The sequence below is a fragment of the Coregonus lavaretus genome, assembly GCF_964263955.1.
Source record: "Coregonus lavaretus genome assembly, chromosome: 12".
NCBI classification, from domain to species: Eukaryota; Metazoa; Chordata; class Actinopteri; order Salmoniformes; family Salmonidae; genus Coregonus; species Coregonus lavaretus.
Window position 1 is genome coordinate 52,876,361 of NC_139999.1, and position 21,002 is coordinate 52,897,362.

The 21,002-nt window shown below is 42.7% G+C and overlaps 1 protein-coding gene across 1 annotated transcript in view; it reads right to left on the minus strand.

Moving 5' to 3' along the window:
* Window positions 1-5,178: 5,178 nt before the first annotated feature.
* necab3 (N-terminal EF-hand calcium binding protein 3) overlaps window positions 5,179-21,002 on the minus strand; it is a gene marked incomplete at both ends in the record, with an annotated part of 105,477 nt that continues 89,653 nt past the window's right edge. Inside the window, 7 exons of the mRNA XM_084172849.1 lie at window positions 5,179-5,207; window positions 6,582-6,676; window positions 7,064-7,141; window positions 7,826-7,938; window positions 8,748-8,801; window positions 15,201-15,280; window positions 15,592-15,713. Of these exons, the coding sequence (XP_084028975.1) occupies window positions 5,179-5,207; window positions 6,582-6,676; window positions 7,064-7,141; window positions 7,826-7,938; window positions 8,748-8,801; window positions 15,201-15,280; window positions 15,592-15,713 (571 nt within the window). The remainder of the gene's footprint in view (window positions 5,208-6,581; window positions 6,677-7,063; window positions 7,142-7,825; window positions 7,939-8,747; window positions 8,802-15,200; window positions 15,281-15,591; window positions 15,714-21,002) is intronic.

Sequence of the window (21,002 nt, forward strand, 5' to 3'; positions counted from 1 at the left end):
GAGCAAAACACCTCCACAGATTTGCACAACATTACACACAATGTCCGCCTCACCCTTTTTGCAAAACATTACACACAGTGATTTGTAAAACTCTACACACATTTTCACACCTTAGACACAGATAAGGATCGTGAGGTTACTTCCTTGTAATTACAAAGCACCGGATTGCCAATTACCACACTAATGAATGAATTGGATAAACACATCTACCAGGTGTGGAAGCACACATGTGCTAATTTGAAAACGCAGCACTCAGGTGTGCTATAAAAGGCAGCAGGTGAGTTCACCTGTCTTCAACAAAAATGGAAGGAGTTAGAAGAAGAAGAAGAGTGAGAATGAGAGGGGGAGCTCAAAGAGGAGATGAAGGCGGTAGAGGAAGAGGAGAAGGAGGTAGAGGAAGAGGCATAGGTAGAGGAGAAGAAGGTAGAGGAAGAGAAGGAGGTAGAGGAAGACACCTAGGTAGAGGAAGAGGTAGAGAAGGACTTGAAGAGTTGATAGAACCTGAACAAAGAAGACGAGGACCAAATTTGACTCGAGAAATCCGTGCAACACTTATTGACCATGTTATCAACCATGGACTGACACTGATGGAAGCTGGACAAACAGTTCAACCAAATCTCAGCAGAAATACTGTTGCGTCAGTAATTCGGACATTTCATCGTGAAAACAGGTAAGCTAACCACACAGTATACATTGAAACTGAAGCTTGTATAATCAATATTGTTTACTGTGACATTTGACAGTAGGCTGCATATATATATATATATATATATATATATATATATATATATATATATATATATATATATATATATATATATATATATATATATATATATATTTATTTATTTTTATCTTATTTTGTTTTTACATAGGATTGAGGGTCGAGGACACCAAGGTGGAAGGGGCCCTATGTTTAGTCGTGCACAAGAGGCCGCCATTGTGAACATGGTTTTGGCCAATAATTGTATCAGGCTACGAGAAATCCAAGCCAATATCATCAATGATGACAATATTTTCAATAACATCCAACGAGTCTCTCTGTCAACATTAGGTCGAATCCTAAAGAAAAATCAAATATACATGAAGCAACTGTATCGGGTACCATTTGACAGAAATTCAGAGAAAGTGAAACATCTGCGCAATGAGTATGTGGAGGTATGCATTGTTCATCTGACTATGGTATGGTATCATGCACTGCTCATAATGTTCTGTCACAAAAAAAATACTGTGCTATAGATATTGAATAGCATCCTATTTTCTTTAATGTGTTTCAGAGAGTCTTGCAAATGGATGCTGCTGAAATTCAACATGAATTTATATATGTGGATGAGGCTGGATTTAACCTTGCAAAAACAAGAAGAAGAGGGAGAAATGTAATTGGGCACAGGGCAATCACCAATGTGCCAGGGCAGCGAGGGGGTAACATCACCCTTTGCGCTGCTATCACACAAAATGGGGTCCTCCACCACCATGCAAATCTGGGACCCTATAATGCAAATCTGATACTTGCATTTCTTGACCGATTGCATGAGATTGTCACAGCATTACACCAAGTGGACCAGATGCGGTACATTGTCGTTTGGGACAATGTCTCATTTCATCGGGCTGCTCTAGTCCAGAACTGGTTCCATGATCACCCTGATTTTGAAGTTTTATACCTTCCCCCATACTCCCCCTTCCTGAATCCTATAGAATAATTTTTTTCAGCGTGGCGGTGGAAGGTATATGACCTGCGGCCTTATGACCGTTTGCCCCTCATTCAGGCCATGGAACAGGCATGTGATCTTATTGAAGCAGCTTCAGTGCAGGGGTGGATTCGTCACACAAGGCGATTCTTCCAACGGTGCCTTGCCAATGAAGACATAGCCTGTGATGTGGATGAAATGTTATGGCCTGATCCAGCCAGACGGAGAGACGGATAGTTACAGTATTCTTGTTGCTTTTACAGTAGTTTTCTTTCATTTCTGTTTACTTTTACTTTACTTTTCTTCAGAGTCAAAGTGTATGTACTGTAATTCATGCAGTAATTTTTATTTGTCTACGGATTTTATTTGTTTACAGTAATTGATATCATTGTTGGTTGATTACTGTAACTGATTATGGTAAGAAATACTGTAAGTATTGAAATAAATACTTGAAATATTCAGTCTGCAGCATCAAGTGTTGTGCAGTGCTTGGTAAGGTTATAGTAGGCCTACAGTATTTGTCTACATTCTCCTTATATCTCAAAACAAATCATGAATAATGTTGTGAGTTTCTCACTATTTTTTGTCACCTAAATTATCTCTCACATACAGTAAGAATGTCTGGCCAAAAATCTTTTTTTTTTTTTTTTTTTTACAAATGTGTTTTTTATTTATCACAGCAGTGTGAAACTGGCTGCAATAGTGTATGATCATTGATGACTGTGTTGGTTAAATGAAAACAAATAGCATTTTCACAAATATGTGTATATGTTTTGACTGAAGTGTGTATGTTTTGACTGAAGTGTGTCATTTTGCAAACAATCTAGGAATTTTGCTAATTGATTGTGGTGTTTGGATAATTGTGATTATATTTTGACAAAAAGAACTCTGTTTTCAAAATCGCGTGTAAACAATTGAAAAAAACTGTAATTATTTATGCATAGTCACTTTAACTCAACCCACATGTACATATTACCTCAACTACCTCAACTAGCCGGTGCCCATATTGACTCTGCACCGGTACCCCTCTGTATATATAGCCTCCCTACTCTTATTTTATTTAACTTCTGCTCTTTTTTTATCAACACTTTTTTGTTGTTGTTGTTTTATTTTACTTTTTTATTAAGAAAGAAATGCATTGTTGGTTAAGGGCTGTAAGTAAGCATTTCACGGTAATGTCTACACCTGTTGTATTCGGCGCATGTGGCAAATACAATTTTATTTTATTTTATTTTATTAGAAAAAAGGGTTCCAAAAGGGTTCTTCTGCTGTCCTCACGGGAGAACACTTTGAAGAACACTTTTAGGTTCTAGATATAACCTTTTTTTCTAAGTGTACCTGTATACCTAGAAATTAAAAACAGTTGAGTAGGCTGACTGGCCATTGACTTTTATTATAGTTAATATGTTGAATTCCTACATAAAAAATATACTTAATTAACAACAAAAGCACAATGACAACATATCCATATACACATGAATATGCCTGATTCTCTTACTAGTATCTTACAAATGAAATAAATTCAACTATGGAAAAATTGGGAGAATATGTATTTCTATGATATATCTATGTAGATACATACACTACCATTCAAAAGTTTGGGGTCACTTAGAAATGTCCTTGTTTTTGAAAGAAAAGCAATTTTTTTGTCCATTAAAATAACATCAAATTGATCAGAAATACAGTGTAGACATTGTTAATGTTGGAAATTGCTATTGTAGCTGGAAATGGCTGATATTTAATGGAATATCTACATAGGCGTACAGAGGCCCATTATCAGCAACCATCAGTCCTGTGTTCCAATGGCACGTTGTGTTTGCTAATCCAAGTTTATCATTTTAAAAGGCTAATTGATTATTAGAAAACACTTTTGCAATTATGTTAGCACAGCTGAAAACAGTTGTGCTGATTAAAGAAGCAAAAAAACTGGCCTTCTTGAGACTAGTTAAGTATCTGGAGCATCAGCAATTGTGGGTTCGATTACAGGCTCAAAATGGCCAGAAACAAATAACTTTCTTCTGAAACTCATCAGTCTATTCTTGTACTGAGAAATGAAGGATTTTCCATGCGAGAAATTGCCAAGAAACTGAAGAACTCGTACAATGCCGTGTACTACTCCCTTCACAGAACAGCACAAACTGGCTCTAACCAGAATAGAAAGAGGAGTGGGAGGCAAAAAAAAAGATTAAGATGGGCAGTCTGAGATATGGCTTTTTCTTTGCAACTCTGCCTAGAAGGTCAGCATCCCGGAGTCGCCTCTTCACTGTTGACGTTGAAAATGGTTTTCTAATGATCAATTAGCCTTTTAAAATGATAAACTTGGATTAGCAAACACAACGTGCCATTGGAACACAGGTCTGATGGTTGCTGATAATGGGCCTCTGTACGCCTATGTAGATATTCCATAAAAAATCAGCTGTTTCCAGCTACAATAGCCATTTACAACATTAACAATGTCTAACTTTTGAACGGTAGTGTACATTCTTTAAACAGGTCAATTATCTGGGATAAACTCCTTTAAAAAGGCATAAACATAACCACTAGAAAACCTAACTATAAAAACATCACATTGCCCTTATGTTAGAATAAGAAAGCAGTGGGGTGCAACATCAATACCTCCCCCCCTACAGTAGGAACAATTCAGCATTCAAAACACAACATCACAGTTTGGTTCCTATCTAAGGAAATAAATTACCTTTAGGCTATGCAGCGAGAATGCAAAGTGACTAATTTCAGAGACTCTGTGAAACGTTGGTCTGCATGCATCTTAAACTGCTAGCCCCAAACGTTCTCTTCAATTGTACTGAAGAGTAAGCAAGTTATATATAGCAAGTCATTAAAAAGCATGTATCATGTTGCAGTAACTGTATAATATCTCCACGCTGTTGAAATGCACTACGACTAAACTAGTGTCTTTTGATTCAAGACTTAATCAATTCTAGCTTTTAAAAAAATTGCCATTGGCTTTTGCAAATCACTTTCATGTCTACTGTTTTGGCTGCTTTTGCTTTGCCCCTTTTTTCAAACAAACAGCACATTACGGTAATGACCAGTGCTGCTTGCATGTTTTTTTAAAGTCTACCAACCTTGCCAGCAGGCATTCCAGCTAAGATAGTTAGACAAGCTAGCTACTCTAACTTGATTGATAGCCTGAAATGGCTAGTTATGAGGTTGGGAGATTGGGAACCTATCTGGGCTAGCTAAAGCCAACTTCATTACATTTCTAGGTGAAATAAATGAATGAAAATTATATATATATATATATTTTTTAACAGGACAAATCTGAGGGGGCATGTGCCCCTGTGCCCCCTATGGGCATGACGTCTCTGGTCGTTGGTACATAAGAAAGATGCCGCAGGATGCTGTTTTAACGCAGTGTTCCGTGTCCGGTAGTTTTGAACTGAAACACTTGGATGAAATGTTGCATTTGCTGTCTTGTGGTTGTGTTGTGTGCATGGGGGCAGGAGACATGGTGTTCCGTGGTCTGCTGCTAGTTGTTAGTCATAATCCACCAAGATGCTACAGGAAAAAAGAGAGGAGTTTCATTTGAGTTGTGGATCAATGGGTAAATAACAAGTCATTTCTAGGAGACCTGGGTTCAAATACTTTTGCTGGGCTTGATTGAGCTTCCCAATAGAATAATTGCAAAAGTGTAAACCCCACCCATCCAGCTCTCCAGGCAGGCTAAAGCAAATGCTAAAAGTATTTGAAGGATTTCAAATAGTATTTGAACCCAGGTCTGCGTTCTGGTCCGTCTCCATAGGGCAGGGATCATCAATTAGATTCAGCCGCGGGCCGATTTTTTTCTTGAGCGGATGGTCAGGGGGTTGGAACAATTTGTAGACTCCAAATTGACCACTAGAAGCCCAAACAGATACAATATTTGACTGAAACATAATCATTTCAAACCTTGCTTACATTTGTATATGATCACATACACTGAGTATACCAAACATTAGGAACACCTTCCCAATATTGTGTTGCACCCCCTTTTTTCCCCTCAGAACAGCCTCAATTCGTCGGGGCATGGACTCTACAAGATGTTGAAAGCATTCCACAGGGATGCTGGCCCATGTTGACTCCAATGCTTCCCACAATTGTGTCAAGTTGGCTGGATGTCCTTTGGGTGGTGGACCATTCTTGATACACACGGGAAACCGTTAAGCGTGAAAAACCCAGCAGCGTTGCAGTTCTTGACACCTACTACCATACCCTGTTCAAAGGCCCTTAAATATTTTGTCTTGCCGATTCACCCTCTGAATGGCACAAATACACAATCCATGTCTTAACTGTCTCAAGGCTTAAAAATCCTTCTTTAACCTGTCTCCTCCCCTTCCTCTACACTGATTGAAGTGGATTTAACAAGTGACACCAATAAGGGATCATAGCCTTCACCTGGATTCACCTGGTCAGTCTATGTCATGGAAAGAGCAGGTGTTCCTAATGTTTTGTACACTCAGTGTATATCTCTCTATTATGTGTGGGAACACTTTGGAACAGATTTCTAAAATTAAAATCACTTGGAGCTGATTTGCTGGTGTTTTTACAGTCTTATGTCAGTGGTGGGGGCAAACAAAATCACACGGGGGCCAAATTCTGGGAACCCTGCCATGTGTGGAACACCACCATAGGGGGTATGTCTTGTTCCCAAAGGATGGCTTAACAACGCCTATCTCCAAATTGTAACTTTTTTCTTAAGCCACTGTAATCGTTCAAAGACCAGTGTGAAATGATGTACTTGCCTTAGGACATGTTATTGTGTATGTTTGGGGTCTTTTGTTGAGCAATAATGTGAAAACATTTGCAGGAAAACACAAGTGATACTGTAAATACAGATAGGTATCGAAATGGACACAAACAAACACACACGCACACACACACACATGAGTTTACCTGGGAGCAGCATGGTAGTAGAAACAAGCTCGGAATCCTCCAACGTATCAATGACACAGCGCTGGAAATTCTTACTGGCATCGGACTGCAGGTAGCTAGGGAGGACAGGAACACAGCAACCAGCAATAGACTTGACATTACAGTAAGACAATCATCCTTATTAACAATATTCAATAGGGGAACGGCTTGGTTAGTAAACGACATTACATAATAAGACTTTGCACTGAAGATATGCACATCAATTTATAAGAAAATTAGAATGTACATACTATTGAATGCAAAGACATTCAACACATAACACATATTACTGTATCAGAGTTTGATCTATACTGCAGATGACATACTGTATATATTGGTGTATGCGTGAGTGTGTGTCATGATATGAGAGATGGGCCATCTGCTCATCATCAGTGGAGGAGAGCGCTTCCATCAGAGAGATGAGCAGCCTGCCAGCGTCTCACACACACACCCAGCAGACCCACCTCATCCGGGAGATATGATCCTGCCAAAACTCATACATTATGTAGCACGACTTCCCTGGGAGCTTCTGGATAGACACACTGAGAGAGCGAGAGAGAGAGAGAGAGAGAGAGAGAGAGAGAGAGAGAGAGAGCGCGAGAGAGAGAGAGAGAGAGAGAGAGAGAGAGAGAGAGAGAGAGAGAGAGAGAGAGAGAGAGAGAGAGAGAGAGAGAGAGAGAGAGAGAGAGAGAGAGAGAGAGAGAGAGAGATAGAAAGAGAGAGTGTGAAAGAGAGAGAAAGCGAGAGAAAGAGCGAGAGAAAGAGTGAGAGAGAGAAAGAAAGAGCGCAAGAGAGTTGAAGTTAGCATCTGACCCAGTCAGTCAATCAGGCCAAAGCAATTAGATATAATTTGCATTAAATGGGCACTTATGGCACAAATTCATTATTATGTCTTTTAATGGATCAATCGATGTTCCCTATGAAAATGTCACTAATTCTTAGGAACTTTTGGAAAGTATTATGCATGCCATAGTTGGGATCAAATAGAACAATCCCATTGGTGAGACATTTTCTATAATCTAGGAATAGGCTTTTCCTGCCAACGTGATCTGACCAGGAAAAACTCTTGGCCTTAGTTCATGTTTTTCTGGCCAGGTCACGTGCCCTGCATTGCCCTGTGCCAAGCCACTGTGCTTTGGGGTCTAAGCCGGGTAACTGTAATGCACTTCGCACTGATGTAAAAAAAGGGCTTCATAAAATAAGTTTGATTGTTTGATTTGACTCACTGCAAGTTGTCGCTGTGGTTGGACGTGGCGTCCACATAGCTCTTGAGCACCTTCTGGAACTCCTCGAGGTCCTCCTCTGTCGCCGACATCTGTGTCTGCACCAGCAGGATGTTCTGTTGGCACGGAGACCACAAGGAAACACAACATTTCAATTTCGGTCATTTAGCAGAGGCTCCTATCCAGAGCGACTTAAGCCTAATTAATACTCACGTACGTACGCCACGCAAGAACTACAATTAGCTACGAAAAATGGCGACCTCAAAGCAAGTACGCGCGATTGTCATTTTAGGTAGCTAATTTAGTTGTTGCCTTGCTTATGTACATAAGGTATAACTTAGGCTTTACAGTCAGGGCATTCAACTAAGGTAGGTAAGACAACCACATATCAGTTATCTCAAGTAAAACTTTCTTTAAAAAAAAGCAGATATCGGCAAGTAAGAAAAGACGAGTGCAAGAACAGTAAGGTGTTTGAGAGATTACATCAAACTCTCCTCTAAGCTACTGTACCTGGGCTATAGGCAAAAAAATGGTCTGGTAAAGTACAGATACAGGTTTTAGGAGCAGATAGGGGAGTGTTTTCTTTGTGCCTGTGAGGAGAAACTCAATGTGTGAATGATCAATCTAAAGGGCTCCTGTGAAAAATTGGAGGTGTTCTGCTTACAGTCACCCAGGGGCGGATGCTAATGTGAATTAATTTGGATTGCGTCATGTGCGGTCCGCTTTGTAAAACAAAAACAAAGTGACACTGTAGTACTCACTGTACAGAAATGGGATGTGTGTGGAAACTTAAAAAGATGAACAAAAACTTTTAGTGTACTTTTATTGGATAACTGTCCAATGACTGGCCTAAGTTGCCCCTGAGGGTATTAATAAAGTTGCATTGAACTGAATCGAATTTAGAGTAACAACAATCATCACTCACAGATTTGTATGTACTGGCCAGCGTATCTTCTTTCAGGGGTTCCAACTTTGGACCCTGAAAAAGACAGTTGAAAACCTAGTTATAATGGGAAAAGCTCAAACTCACATTGACTAGGACTTGAATTAGACCCGGGTTCAAAAAGTATGTTTTCTTTCTTTCAAATACTTTAGCTCTGTCTTGACTGAGCTTTCCTGACCAATGGAATGGAATAGTCCCAAAAGTGTAAACCACAACCATGTGGCTCAAAAGAAAACAAATACTACTTGAACCCAGGTCTGACTAGAATATAATTATCTCCTGCAGGTATATAATATAATTATCCAATACATTGTATCATTGACACACATTCTGACTAGAGTTAATTTCCAACCGCTGCCAGTACACTGGCAACCCTCTATTTCTATCCAACCATGAGACATAGAGCAATAAGCTATCATATGAAATTACAGTGCACTACAGTACATGCTGCAGGTTATGAATTGCTCTGATATTGCAGTATAGGTCCCTCTGGATTGACAAACTAGAAAGAGACAGAGAGAGTGAGATACTGACTGGCTAGCAGACAGACAGGCAGACAGGCAGATAGGCAAGCAGGCAGACAGATAGACAGACAGGCAGACAGACAGGCAGACAGGCAGACAGACAGGCAGACCGACAGGCAGAATGTGAGCGAGAAAGAGAGAGAGAGAGAGATAGAGAGAGAGAGAAAGTGTGAGAGAGAGAGAGAAAATTAGAGAGAGAGAAAGTGAGAGAGAGAAAGTGAGAGAGAGAAAGTGAGAGAGAAAGTGAGAAAGAAAGTGAGAGAGAGAGAGAGAAAGTGAGAAAGAAAGTGAGAGAGAAGGAGAGAGAAAGTGAGAAAGAGAGAGAGAGAGAGAAAGTGTGAGAGAGCGAGAAAGTGAGACAGAGAGTGTCACACCCTGGTTCTGGGACTCATTATGTTGAGCCAGGGTGTGTGCAGTCTATGTGGTTTTGTTCTATGTTGGGTGTCTAGGTTGTCGTTTTCTATGTTTGGTCGATGACTCCCAATCGGAGGTAACGAGTGTCAGCTGTCGGCTCGTTGTCTCTGATTGGGAGCCATATTTATTTCTGTATGTTTTCCTGTGGGGTTTGTGGGTTTTTGTTCCATGTTTCTGTCAGTGTTACAGAGGACTTCACTATCGTCATTTGTTGTTTTTCGTGGTTGCTTTATTTAATAAAGTCATCATGTTCACTCCACGCGCTGCGTATTGGTCCGCTTCTTCAGACGATCGTGACAGAGAGAGAGAAAGTGAGAGAGAAAGAGAGAGAGAAAGTGAGAGAGAGAGAGAGAAAGTGAGAAAGTGTGTGAGAGAGAGAGAGAGAGAGAGAGAGAGAGAGAGAGAGAGAGAAAGAGAGTGAGAGAGAGAGACAGAAAAATATGTGTTCCTTAGTGCAATATACACTGCTCAAAAAAATAAAGGGAACACTTAAACAACACAATGTAACTCCAAGTCAATCACACTTCTGTGAAATCAAACTGTCCACTTAGGAAGCAACACTGATTGACAATAAATTTCACATGCTGTTGTGCAAATGGAATAGACAACAGGTGGAAATTATAGGCAATTAGCAAGACACCCCCAATAAAGGACTGGTTTTGCAGTTGGTGACCACAGACCACTTCTCAGTTCCTATGCTTCCTGGCTGATGTTTTGGTCACTTTTGAATGCTGGCGGTGCTTTCACTCTAGTGGTAGCATGAGACGGAGTCTACAACCCACACAAGTGGCTCAGGTAGTGCAGCTCATCCAGGATGGCACATCAATGCGAGCTGTGGCAAGAAGGTTTGCTGTGTCTGTCAGCGTAGTGTCCAGAGCATGGAGGCACTACCAGGAGACAGGCCAGTACATCAGGAGACGTGGAGGAGGCCGTAAGAGGGCAACAACCCAGCAGCAGGACTGCTACCTCCGCCTTTGTGCAAGGAGGAGCAGGAGGAGCACTGCCAGAGCCCTGCAAAATGACCTCCAGCAGACCACAAATGTGCATGTGTCTGCTCAAACGGTCAGAAACAGACTCCATGAGGGTGGTATGAGGGCCCGTGCAGGACGTTTGGCATTTGCCAGAGAACACCAAGATTGGCAAATTCGCCACTGGCGCCCTGTGCTCTTCACATGAAGGCAGGTTCACACTGAGCACATGTGACAGACGTGACAGAGTAGGGAGACGCCGTGGAGAACGTTCTGCTGCCTGCAACATCCTCCAGCATGACCGGTTTGGCGGTGGGTCAGTCATGGTGTGGGGTGGCATTTCTTTGGGGGGCCGCACAGCCCTCCATGTGCTCGCCAGAGGTAGCCTGACTGCCATTAGGTACCGAGATGAGATCCACAGACCCCTTGTGAGACCATATGCTGGTGAAGTTGGCCCTGGGTTCCTCCTAATGCAAGACAATGCTAGACCTCATGTGGCTGGAGTGTGTCAGCAGTTCCTGCAAGAGGAAGGCATTGATGCTATGGACTGGCCCGCCCGTTCCCCAGACCTGAATCCAATTGAGCACATCTGGGACATCATGTCTCGCTCCATCCACCAACGCCACGTTGCACCACAGACTGACCAGGAGTTGGCGGATGCTTTAGTCCAGGTCTGGGAGGAGATCCCTCAGGAGACCATCCGCCACCTCATCAGGAGCATGCCCAGGCGTTGTAGGGAGGTCATACAGGTACGTGGAGGCCACACACACTACTGAGCCTCATTTTGACTTGTTTTAAGGACATTACATCAAAGTTGGATCAGCCTGTAGTGTGGTTTTCCACTTTAATTTTGAGGGTGACTCCAAATCCAGACCTCCATGGGTTGATAAATTTGATTTCCATTGATAATTTTTGTGTGATTTTGTTGTCAGCACATTCAACTATGTAAAGAAAAAAGTATTTAATAAGATTATTTCATTCATTCAGATCTAGGATGTGTTATTTTAGTGTTCCCTTTATTTTTTTGAGCAGTGTATATCCCCCCCTCAGGATCCCCATATAACTCAGAGGAGATATTCCCCAGCCTTGAGGAAGAGACGTGCCATTTCCAGGCCCAGGGAAATGTGCTCATCTGTGGGGACACAAATGTGCACACAGGAACACTACCTGATCTAACGACCACACAAGGAGACAGCTTTATTACAGGCCATACTGTTCCTAACTGTCTTAATCTCCCCCATAGAAACAACAGTGACAGCACCATCAACAAAAACGGAAGGGATCTGTTGCAGCTCTGTCGAAGCCTGGGTTTGTACTTTGTCAATGGTAGGTTACGGGGGACTATTTGGGGAGATTCACCTATTGCTCACCTCTTGGCCACAGCACAGTAGACTATATGATTACAGACATTGACCCTTTCTCTCTCAGCTCATTCACCGTCAAGCCACTAACACCTCTATCTGATCACAGCCAAATTATGTTGTTCCTCAAAAGAACAGACATGGAAACAGCCACACATTCACAGCCCAGTAAGCTATACAACATCAGAAATTAATGGGCCCAAAACAGCACAGAAGAATACCAGAAAGCAACCAGTAGCCAAAATATTCAAACACTCTTGCTGGATACCACATTCACTCACAGTAAAGAAGGCATCAATCTAGCAGTAAAAAACATAAACTATATATTCAGGCAATGGCAAAAGAAGCACAACTGAAATTTATAAAAAACTAAACAGACCACAGATGACAACTGGTTTGATGAAGATTGTAAAATTATAAGGAAAAAACTTTGAACACTATCAAACCAAAAGCACAGAGATCCAAATAATGGTGAATTACGCCTTCATTACCGTGAGACTTTAAGACTTTATAAACGTACACTCAGAACCAAAAAAGCACAGTACAACAGCAAGCAGCTGACACTAATTGAGGAGTCCCTAAACACAAACAACTTCTGGTAAAATTTGAAAAAACTAAACAAATCTAAACAAGAGGAATTAGCAATACAAAATGGTGACATATTGACAACCCAGATTAAAACACTCTACAACACTGTTAAAATTGACACAAACGCAGAACAATGCCAAATTCATGAGAAGTTGAATGGATTAGAAAAAGCTATAAAGGACAATCAAAATCCATTGGACTCCCGAGTAACTGACCAGGAGCTCTATAAGAAACTTCAGGCCCTCAAATTTAAAAAAGCATGCGGACCTGATGGCATCCTAAATGAGATGCTCAAATTCACTAGTGCAAAATGTAAATTTGGTTATATTAAAACAGTTTAATTTGATCCTGAGTGTAGGTTATTTCCCTGACATCTGGAATCAAGGACTCATAACCCCAATCTTTATGAACGGAGACAAATTTGACCTTAACAATTACAGAGGCATTTGTGTGAACAGTAACCTGGGGAAGATTTTCTGTAGTATTATACATGTTCTAAACTTCCTTAATAAGCACAATGTCTTGAGTAAAAGCCAAATTGGATTTATACCAAAACATCGCACGACCGATCATATTTACACCCTACACACCCTGATAGATAAACATGTCCACCAAAATAATACCAAAATGTACGCTTGCTTTATCGACTTCCAAAAAGCATTTGATTCTATTTGGCATACAGGACTGTTCTACAAAGTTATTGAAAGTGGTGTAGGGGGTAAAACATATGACATAATTAAATCAATGTATACTGGCAATACGTGCAGCATCAAAATTAGCAAGAAAATAACAGAATTCTTTAACCAGGGGCAGGGCCTTCGCCAGGGTTGCAATCTGAGCCCTGCACTCTTCCATATTTACATCAACGAATTGGCCACTATTCTAGAAAAATCCCCAGCCCCTTGTGTTAGTCTCCACAATTCAGAGGTTAAATACCTGCTCTTCCCAGATGACCTATGCCTGGTGTCACCCACAGCACATGGCCTACAGCAGAGCCTGGACCTGCTAGAGCAGTACTGCCAGACATGGGCACTGGCAGTAAACCCCAAAGAGACAAAAATTATGATTTTCCAGAGAAGATCCAGATCTCAGGGAATTAGACCAAAGTTCTCAATTGGTACAAAATATATAGAGTACTGCACACACTAGAATTACTTAGGTTTAAAAATAAGCTCAACTGGACACCTTAATGATGCAGTGAATGAACTGAGAGAGAAAGCACGAAGGGCATTCTACGCCATTAAAAAACAAAATCAATTTGAAATACCTATTCAAATTTGGCTAAAACGAATTGAATGTGTCATTGAACCAATTGCACTTTATGGCAGCGAGGTGTGGGGTCCACTTGCAAAACAAGATTTCACCAAATGGGACAAACACCCCACTGAAACCCTGCATGCAGAGTTCTGTAAGATTCTCCTACATGTCCAGAGGAAAACTACAAACAATGCATGCAGGGCAGAATTAGGCCAATATCCTCTAATAATAAAAAAATAAAAAATAGCAATTACATTTTGGAAACTAAAATACAGTGACCCCCTCTCATATCATTATCAAGCCCTGCAATGCCAGGAGCTGAGCAAAGAAAACAGTCCCCTCATCCAGCTGGTCCTGGGGCTGAGTTCACAAACCTGTTCTACTAAAACACTGAAGCCTCAGGACCAGAACATCCAATCAATCAGAATAAACCAAATTACAACACAGTCAAAACAAAACTACATTGTTTATTGGGAAACACAAGCACAAGCACAAAGTAAAATGCAGTGCTATCTTGCCCTAAATCGACAGTACGCCGTGGCTAACTATTTGACCATGGTTACTGATCAAAACCTTAGAAAAACCTTGACAAAGTACAGGCTCAGTGAGCACAGCCTTTCCATTGAGAAGGGTAGACACAGGAAAACCTGGCTCCCTGTAGAGGAAGGCTGTGCAACCACTGCACCACAGCAGAACCTGAGACAGAGCTGCATTTCCTGACAAAATGTCAAAAATATAGAACAATTAGAGAGGGTCATTTCCCCAAATTTGAAACAGTTTTTCAAGGTTTCAAAGACCTCTCTGATGAGAATAGGCTACCTGTCCTGTTGGGGGAGGACGCAGAGAGCTGTGGGTTGGCAGCGCGCTACATTGCTGCCTGCCATAAGATGAGGGACAGTGTCTGACAGACCAACCAACCAACCTGTCCTCTATATTGTTATTGTTCAATGGTTATTTTGACCCTTGGTTATTGTTGTTACTGTTGTCCCGTTGACAATATTGATTATTATTATTTTAATTATGTTAATAGTGTAAATATCCAAAGTAAGCTTTGGCAATATGTACATTGTTACGTCATGCCAATAAAGCAAATTGAATTGAATTGAATTGAGAGAGAGAGAGAGAGAGAGAGAGAGAGAGAGAGAGAGAGAGAGAGAGAGAGAGAGAGAGAGAGAGAGAGAGAGAGAGAGAGAGAGAGAGAGAGAGAGAGAGAGTGTGTGTGAGTGAGTGAGTGAGAGAGAGACAAAGATAGAGGGAGATATGGGAAAGGAATGAGCAGCACGGAGCAATAGAGCAAGATGTAAAGGCGCGACAGTTCAATACCTGCCACTCCAGCTTGTCCAATAGCAGCTGGAGCCTGTTGATCTGGGAGCACCAGTGGTCATCAGTCTCCATGGTCACTCCTAGAGAAACACACGCACCAACACCCACAGAGATCCTATTCAATTAGTTCTAAGAGTGATCCTGGTTAACATTATTAATGTCACAGTCTTGCTTCCGTCCCTCTCCTTGCCCCAACCTGGGCTCGAACCAGGGACCCTCTGAACACATCAACTGCCTCCCACGAAGCATCGTTACCTATCGCTACACAAAAGCCTCTGCAAGGGAAACAACTACAATGTCTGAGCGAGTGACATCACCAATTGAAATGCCACTAGCTCGCACCGCTAACTAGCTAGCCATTTCCCACCGGTTACACTAGCATTGGTATTACCTGTAGTGAGGATGCCTGAGTAGGGGTGGGTGGGGGAGAGGCACATGTTCTTCTGAACCTTGCGACCACATCGTCTGCTGTTGCTCTGCACAGAGGGATGCTCCGCCACCTTCACCTCTCTCCTGAAAACAGACAGAATGAGAAACAGAGGAGGAATAAAAGTAAAAAATAAAGGTGTAACTGTCAGAGGCGGTGAGGAAAGCAAGGATGGCGCCGGTCAAAGAAGGAAGCCATTTTGTGGATGGTTCCAAATAACAAGCCCAACATTGTAATTAGCCCTTGGAAGTGTAGGACATGGCATCGACTGCTCAGGGGTGGCCCTAACACTTCAAAATCAAAGATGAAGTGCGTGTGTGTGCGCATCTGAGTCTGGTTGAGTCTTTGTGCCTCTGTTTGTGTTTGTGTGTGACAGAGTAGATGGATGGAGAGCTGCTGTTTTCTCCAGGTTAAGACTGATTACCTCTCCCCAGAGCCAAGGGAGTGTATGACTGGGACAGTTCTCCTGCTGGGCAAGGTAGAAGCCCCAAAGGGCACTGCAGCACGTAGAAGACTACCGCAGATTAAAAAGAAAGGAGGACACAGTATCAGGCTGTATTAGGAGTGTGTGTGTATATGTGTATGTGTCTCTCTCTGTATCTGTGTGTGTGTCTACCTCCCCTACATCCACAACCCCATCTATCTGTTTTTGTCCATCTCAGTGACCCATTCTCCCTCTGAACCCCCTCCCTCTTTATCTCTCCCTCTATGTGTCTTTCTCAATCGCTCTCTCCCCCCTCTTCCTCTCCGTCTCTCTCTCATCCTTTCTCTGTATCTCCCTCCCCCCTCTCCCTAGTCTCTCTCTCCCCCTCTTCCTCTCCGTCTCTCTCTCATCCTTTCTCTGTATCTCCCTCCCCCCTCTCCCTAGTCTCTCTCTCCCCCCTCTTCCTCTCCGTCTCTCTCTCATCCTTTCTCTGTATCTCCCTCCCCCCTCTCCCTAGTCTCTCTCTCCCTCTTCCTCTCATCTCTCTCTCATCCTTTCTCTGTATCTCCCTCGCCCCCTCTCCCTAGTCTCTCTCCCCCCCTCTTCCTCTCCGTCTCTCTCTCTCATCCTTTCTCTGTATCTCCCTCCCCCCTCTCCCTAGTCTCTCTCCTCCCTCTTCCTCTCCGTCTCTCTCTCATCCTTTCTCTGTATCTCCCTCCCCCCCTCTCCCTAGTCTCTCTCCCCCCTCTTGCTCTCCTTCTGTGACTCATCCCCCACACATCACATCATTATGGCCAATAAACGATGTGCTGGCACCCGGAGGAGCACCACAGTGGACTCCACACTACAGGGCTGCTCAGAGTCTGCTTCCCAAATGGCACCCTATTCTCTACTGTACATAGTGCCCATTGGGCTCCAGTCAAAAGTAGTGCACTATGTAGGGAATAAGGTGCCATTTGGGGTGCAAAGGCTCTGCACGTTGCTATCTGTCACTGGCTATCTGTGTCAATGTTTAACCATCCTAATCGGAGTGCTCCAAGCTGGACAAATGAATAGGTCCACTTAAACAATAGAGCGGACAGCATGAAATGATGATGCATTTAATTACCCCAATTTATGCGTATTTGACTAGAGTGTCCTGATGCATTCATGAAGCAAAAAGAAAGTTGTAGTATATTAATTACTGCACTATCCACCAATATAATCCATCCAGAAGTACCCATTACACAGCAAATGTTCATGACATGTTTTAGAGAACACCGTTAAATGACACCCTCTCACATCAGTTCACAGGATGTTGTGTATAATAGCTTTTTTTCTGCAGACTGAGAAGTAAGTGGTTCCTTCCAAGGTACACCACGGAGCAAAGATATACTAGGCAGGATGTTAGATACTCTAGTGTGTGCAGACAGTATCGTCAGTGGAGGAGGAGAGAGAGTGTCGAGTGACACACAGTGTTTGATTTGATTTTAGCTGCCGGTGATGGGCAGGACTCGGAGGAAGTATGTTTGCAAATTAATTTGATCAAGCAACAGTATGTAGCCTATTGATTCCTTCTAGATGAATAAATAAAACCAAAATGTTTTGTTGTTTCTCTGTAATACTAGCTACCTAGCAATTTTATGAAGTTGACTTTAGCTAGCCAGCTAGATAGGTTCCAAATCTCCCGAACTCATAACTAGCTATCAATCAAGATAGAGTAACTTGTCTAACAATCTTAGCTAGCATGCCTGCTGGAAAGGTTGCTAGACTTTAGAAAATACTAAACTCAGCAAAAAAAGAAACTGCCTTTCAAAGATAATTCGTAAAATTCCAAATAACTTCACATATCTTCATTGTAAAGGGTTTAAACACTGTTTCCCATGCTTGTTCAATGAACCATAAACAATTAATGAACATGTACCTGTGGAACGGTCGTTAAGACACTAACAGCTTATAGACGGTGGGCAATTAAGGTCAGAGTTATGAAAACTTAGGACACTAAAGACGCCTTTCTACTGACTCTGAAAAACACCAAAAGAAAGATGCGCAGGGTCCCTGCTCATCTGCGTTAACGTGCCTTAGGCATGCTGCAAGGAGGCATGAGGACTGCAGATGTGGCCAGGGCAATAAATTGCAATGTCCATACTGTGAGACGCCTAAGACAGCGCTACAGGGAGACAGGACGGACAGCTGATCGTCCTCGCAGTGGCAGACCACGTGTAACAACACCTGCACAGGATCGGTACATCCGAACATCACACCTGCGGGACAGGTACAGGATGGCAACAACAACTGCCCGAGTTACAACAGGAACGCACAATCCCTCCATCAGTGCTCAGACTGTCCGCAATAGGCTGAGAGAGGCTGGACTGAGGGCTTGTAGGCCTGTCGTAAGGCAGGTCCTCACCAGACATCACCGGCAACAAAGTCGCCTATGGGCACAAACCCACCGTCGCTGGACCAGACAGGACTGGCAAAAAGTGCTCTTCACTGACGAGTCGTGGTTTTGTCTCACCAGGGGTGATGGTCAGATTCGCATTTATCGTCGAAGGAATGAGTGTTACACCGAGGCCTGTACTCTGGAGCAGGATCGATTTGGAGGTGGTGGGTCCGTCATGGTCTGGGGCGGTGTGTCACAGCATCATCGGACTGAGCTTGTTGTCATTGCAGGCAATCTCAACGCTGTGCGTTACAGGGATGCCAGCATGCCAATGCCACCAGCCATTCTGTGCTTTTTTTTTCATGCAAGTAAGGAATGTCGGTGTTCTGCCATGGCCAGCGAAGAGCCCGGATCTCAATCCCATTGAGCACGTCTGGGACCTGTTGGATCGGAGGGTGAGGGCTAGGGCCATTCCCCCCAGAAATGTCTGGGAACTTGCAGGTGCCTTGGTGGAAGAGTGGGGTAACATCTCACAGCAAGAATTGGCAAATCTGGTGCAGTCCATGAGGAGGAGATGCACTGCAGTACTTAATGCAGCTGGTGGCCACATCAGATACTGACTGTTAAATTTTGATTTTGACCCCCCCTTTGTTCAGGGACACATTATTCAATTTCTGTTAGTCACGTGTCTGTGGAACTTTGTCAGTTTATGTCTCAGTTGTTGAATCTTGTTATGTTCATACAAATATTTACACATGTTAAGTTTGCTGAAAATAAACGCAGTTGACAGTGAGAGGACGTTTATATACCAGTGTGGCAGTTGTACTTAACTCCTAAGGCATACAAGTTCTTACAGAATCAATTGTGCATCATTAATTGAAATGACAATTGAACAGGTGAAGAGGTATGCTTATATAAACCTATGCAGAAAAATATATGGCTCTAGATTGCAGGAAAGCTTTTTCAGGTGTTTGAAAAATGCTAACTTCTCTCACTTCCGGAGGTGGGACAGCCCACCCCCCCTCCATCCTCACGTACTTCATGCCCCAATCTAAAATAATGGGTGCATGACACCCCTACTGAGAAGCATCTGTTTATTACTGCCATGTACGTGGGTAGGGAGGCTCTGATGTTCAGTACTGAGGTGCTGGGGTTCAGTACTGTAGTGTATTTGAGAATAGTGTTGTTGAGTAGTAACGTGGTGGCTGGAATGGTGTTGAGTAGTGAGATGGTGCCATAGACTTTAGTAGTGAGATGGTACTATAGTGTTTAGTAGTGAGGTGGTGCTATAGTGTTTAGTAGTGAGGTGGTGCCATAGTGTTCAGTAGTGAGATGGTACTATAGTGTTTAGTAGTGAGGTGGTGCTATAGTGTTTAGTAGTGAGGTGGTGCTATAGTGTTTAGTAGTGAGGTGGTGCCATAGTGTTTAGTAGTGAGGTGGTGCCATAGTGTTTAGTAGTGAGGTGGTGCCATAGTGTTCAGTAGTGAGATGGTACTATAGTGTTTAGTAGTAGGGTGGTGCCATAGTGTTTAGTAGTGAGGTGGTGCTATAGTGTTTAGTAGTGAGGTGGTGCCATAGTGTTTAGTAGTGAGGTGGTGCCATAGTGTTTAGTAGTGAAGTGGTGCTATCGTGTTTAGTAGTGGTGTGGTGCCATAGTGTTTAGTAGTGAGGTGGTGCTATAGTGTTTTGTAGTGAGGTGGTGCCATAGTGTTTAGTAGTGAGGTGGTGCCATAGTGTTTAGTAGTGAGGTGGTGCTATAGTGTTTTGTAGTGAGGTGGTGCCATAGTGTTTAGTAGTGAGGTGGTGCCATAGTGTTTAGTAGTGAGGTGGTGCCATAGTGTTTAGTAGTGGGGTGGTGCCATAGTGTTTAGTAGTGAGGTAGTGCCATAGTGTTCAGTAGTGAGGTGGTGCTATAGTGTTTAGTAGTGAGGTGGTGCCATAGTGTTTAGTAGTGAGGTGGTGCTATAGTGTTTAGTAGTGAGGTGGTGCCATAGTGTTTAGTAGTGAGGTGGTGCCATAGTGTTTAGTAGTGAGGTGGTGCCATAGTGTTTAGTAGTGAAGTGGTGCTATAGTGTTTAGTAGTGAGGTGGTGCCATAGTGTTTAGTAGTGAAGTGGTGCTATAGTGTTTAGTAGTGGGGTGGTACCATAGTGTTTAGTAGTGAGGTGGTGCTATAGTGTTTTGTAGTGAGGTGGTGCCATAGTGTTTAGTAGTGAGGTGGTGCCATAGTGTTTAGTAGTGAAGTGGTGCTATAGTGTTTAGTAGTGAGGTGGTGCCATAGTGTTTAGTAGTGGGGTGGTGCCATAGTGTTTAGTAGTGAGGTGGTGCTATAGTGTTTAGTAGTGAGGTGGTGCCATAGTGTTTAGTAGTGAGGTGGTGCTATAGTGTTTAGTAGTGAGGTGGTACTATAGTGTTTAGTAGTGAGGTGGTGCTATAGTGTTTAGTAGTGGGGTGGTGCTATAGTGTTTAGTAGTGAAGTGGTGCCATAGTGTTCAGTAGTGAGGTGGTGCCATAGTGTTTAGTAGTGAGGTGGTGCCATAGTGTTTTGTAGTGGGGTGGTGCTATAGTGTTTAGTAGTGAGGTGGTGCCA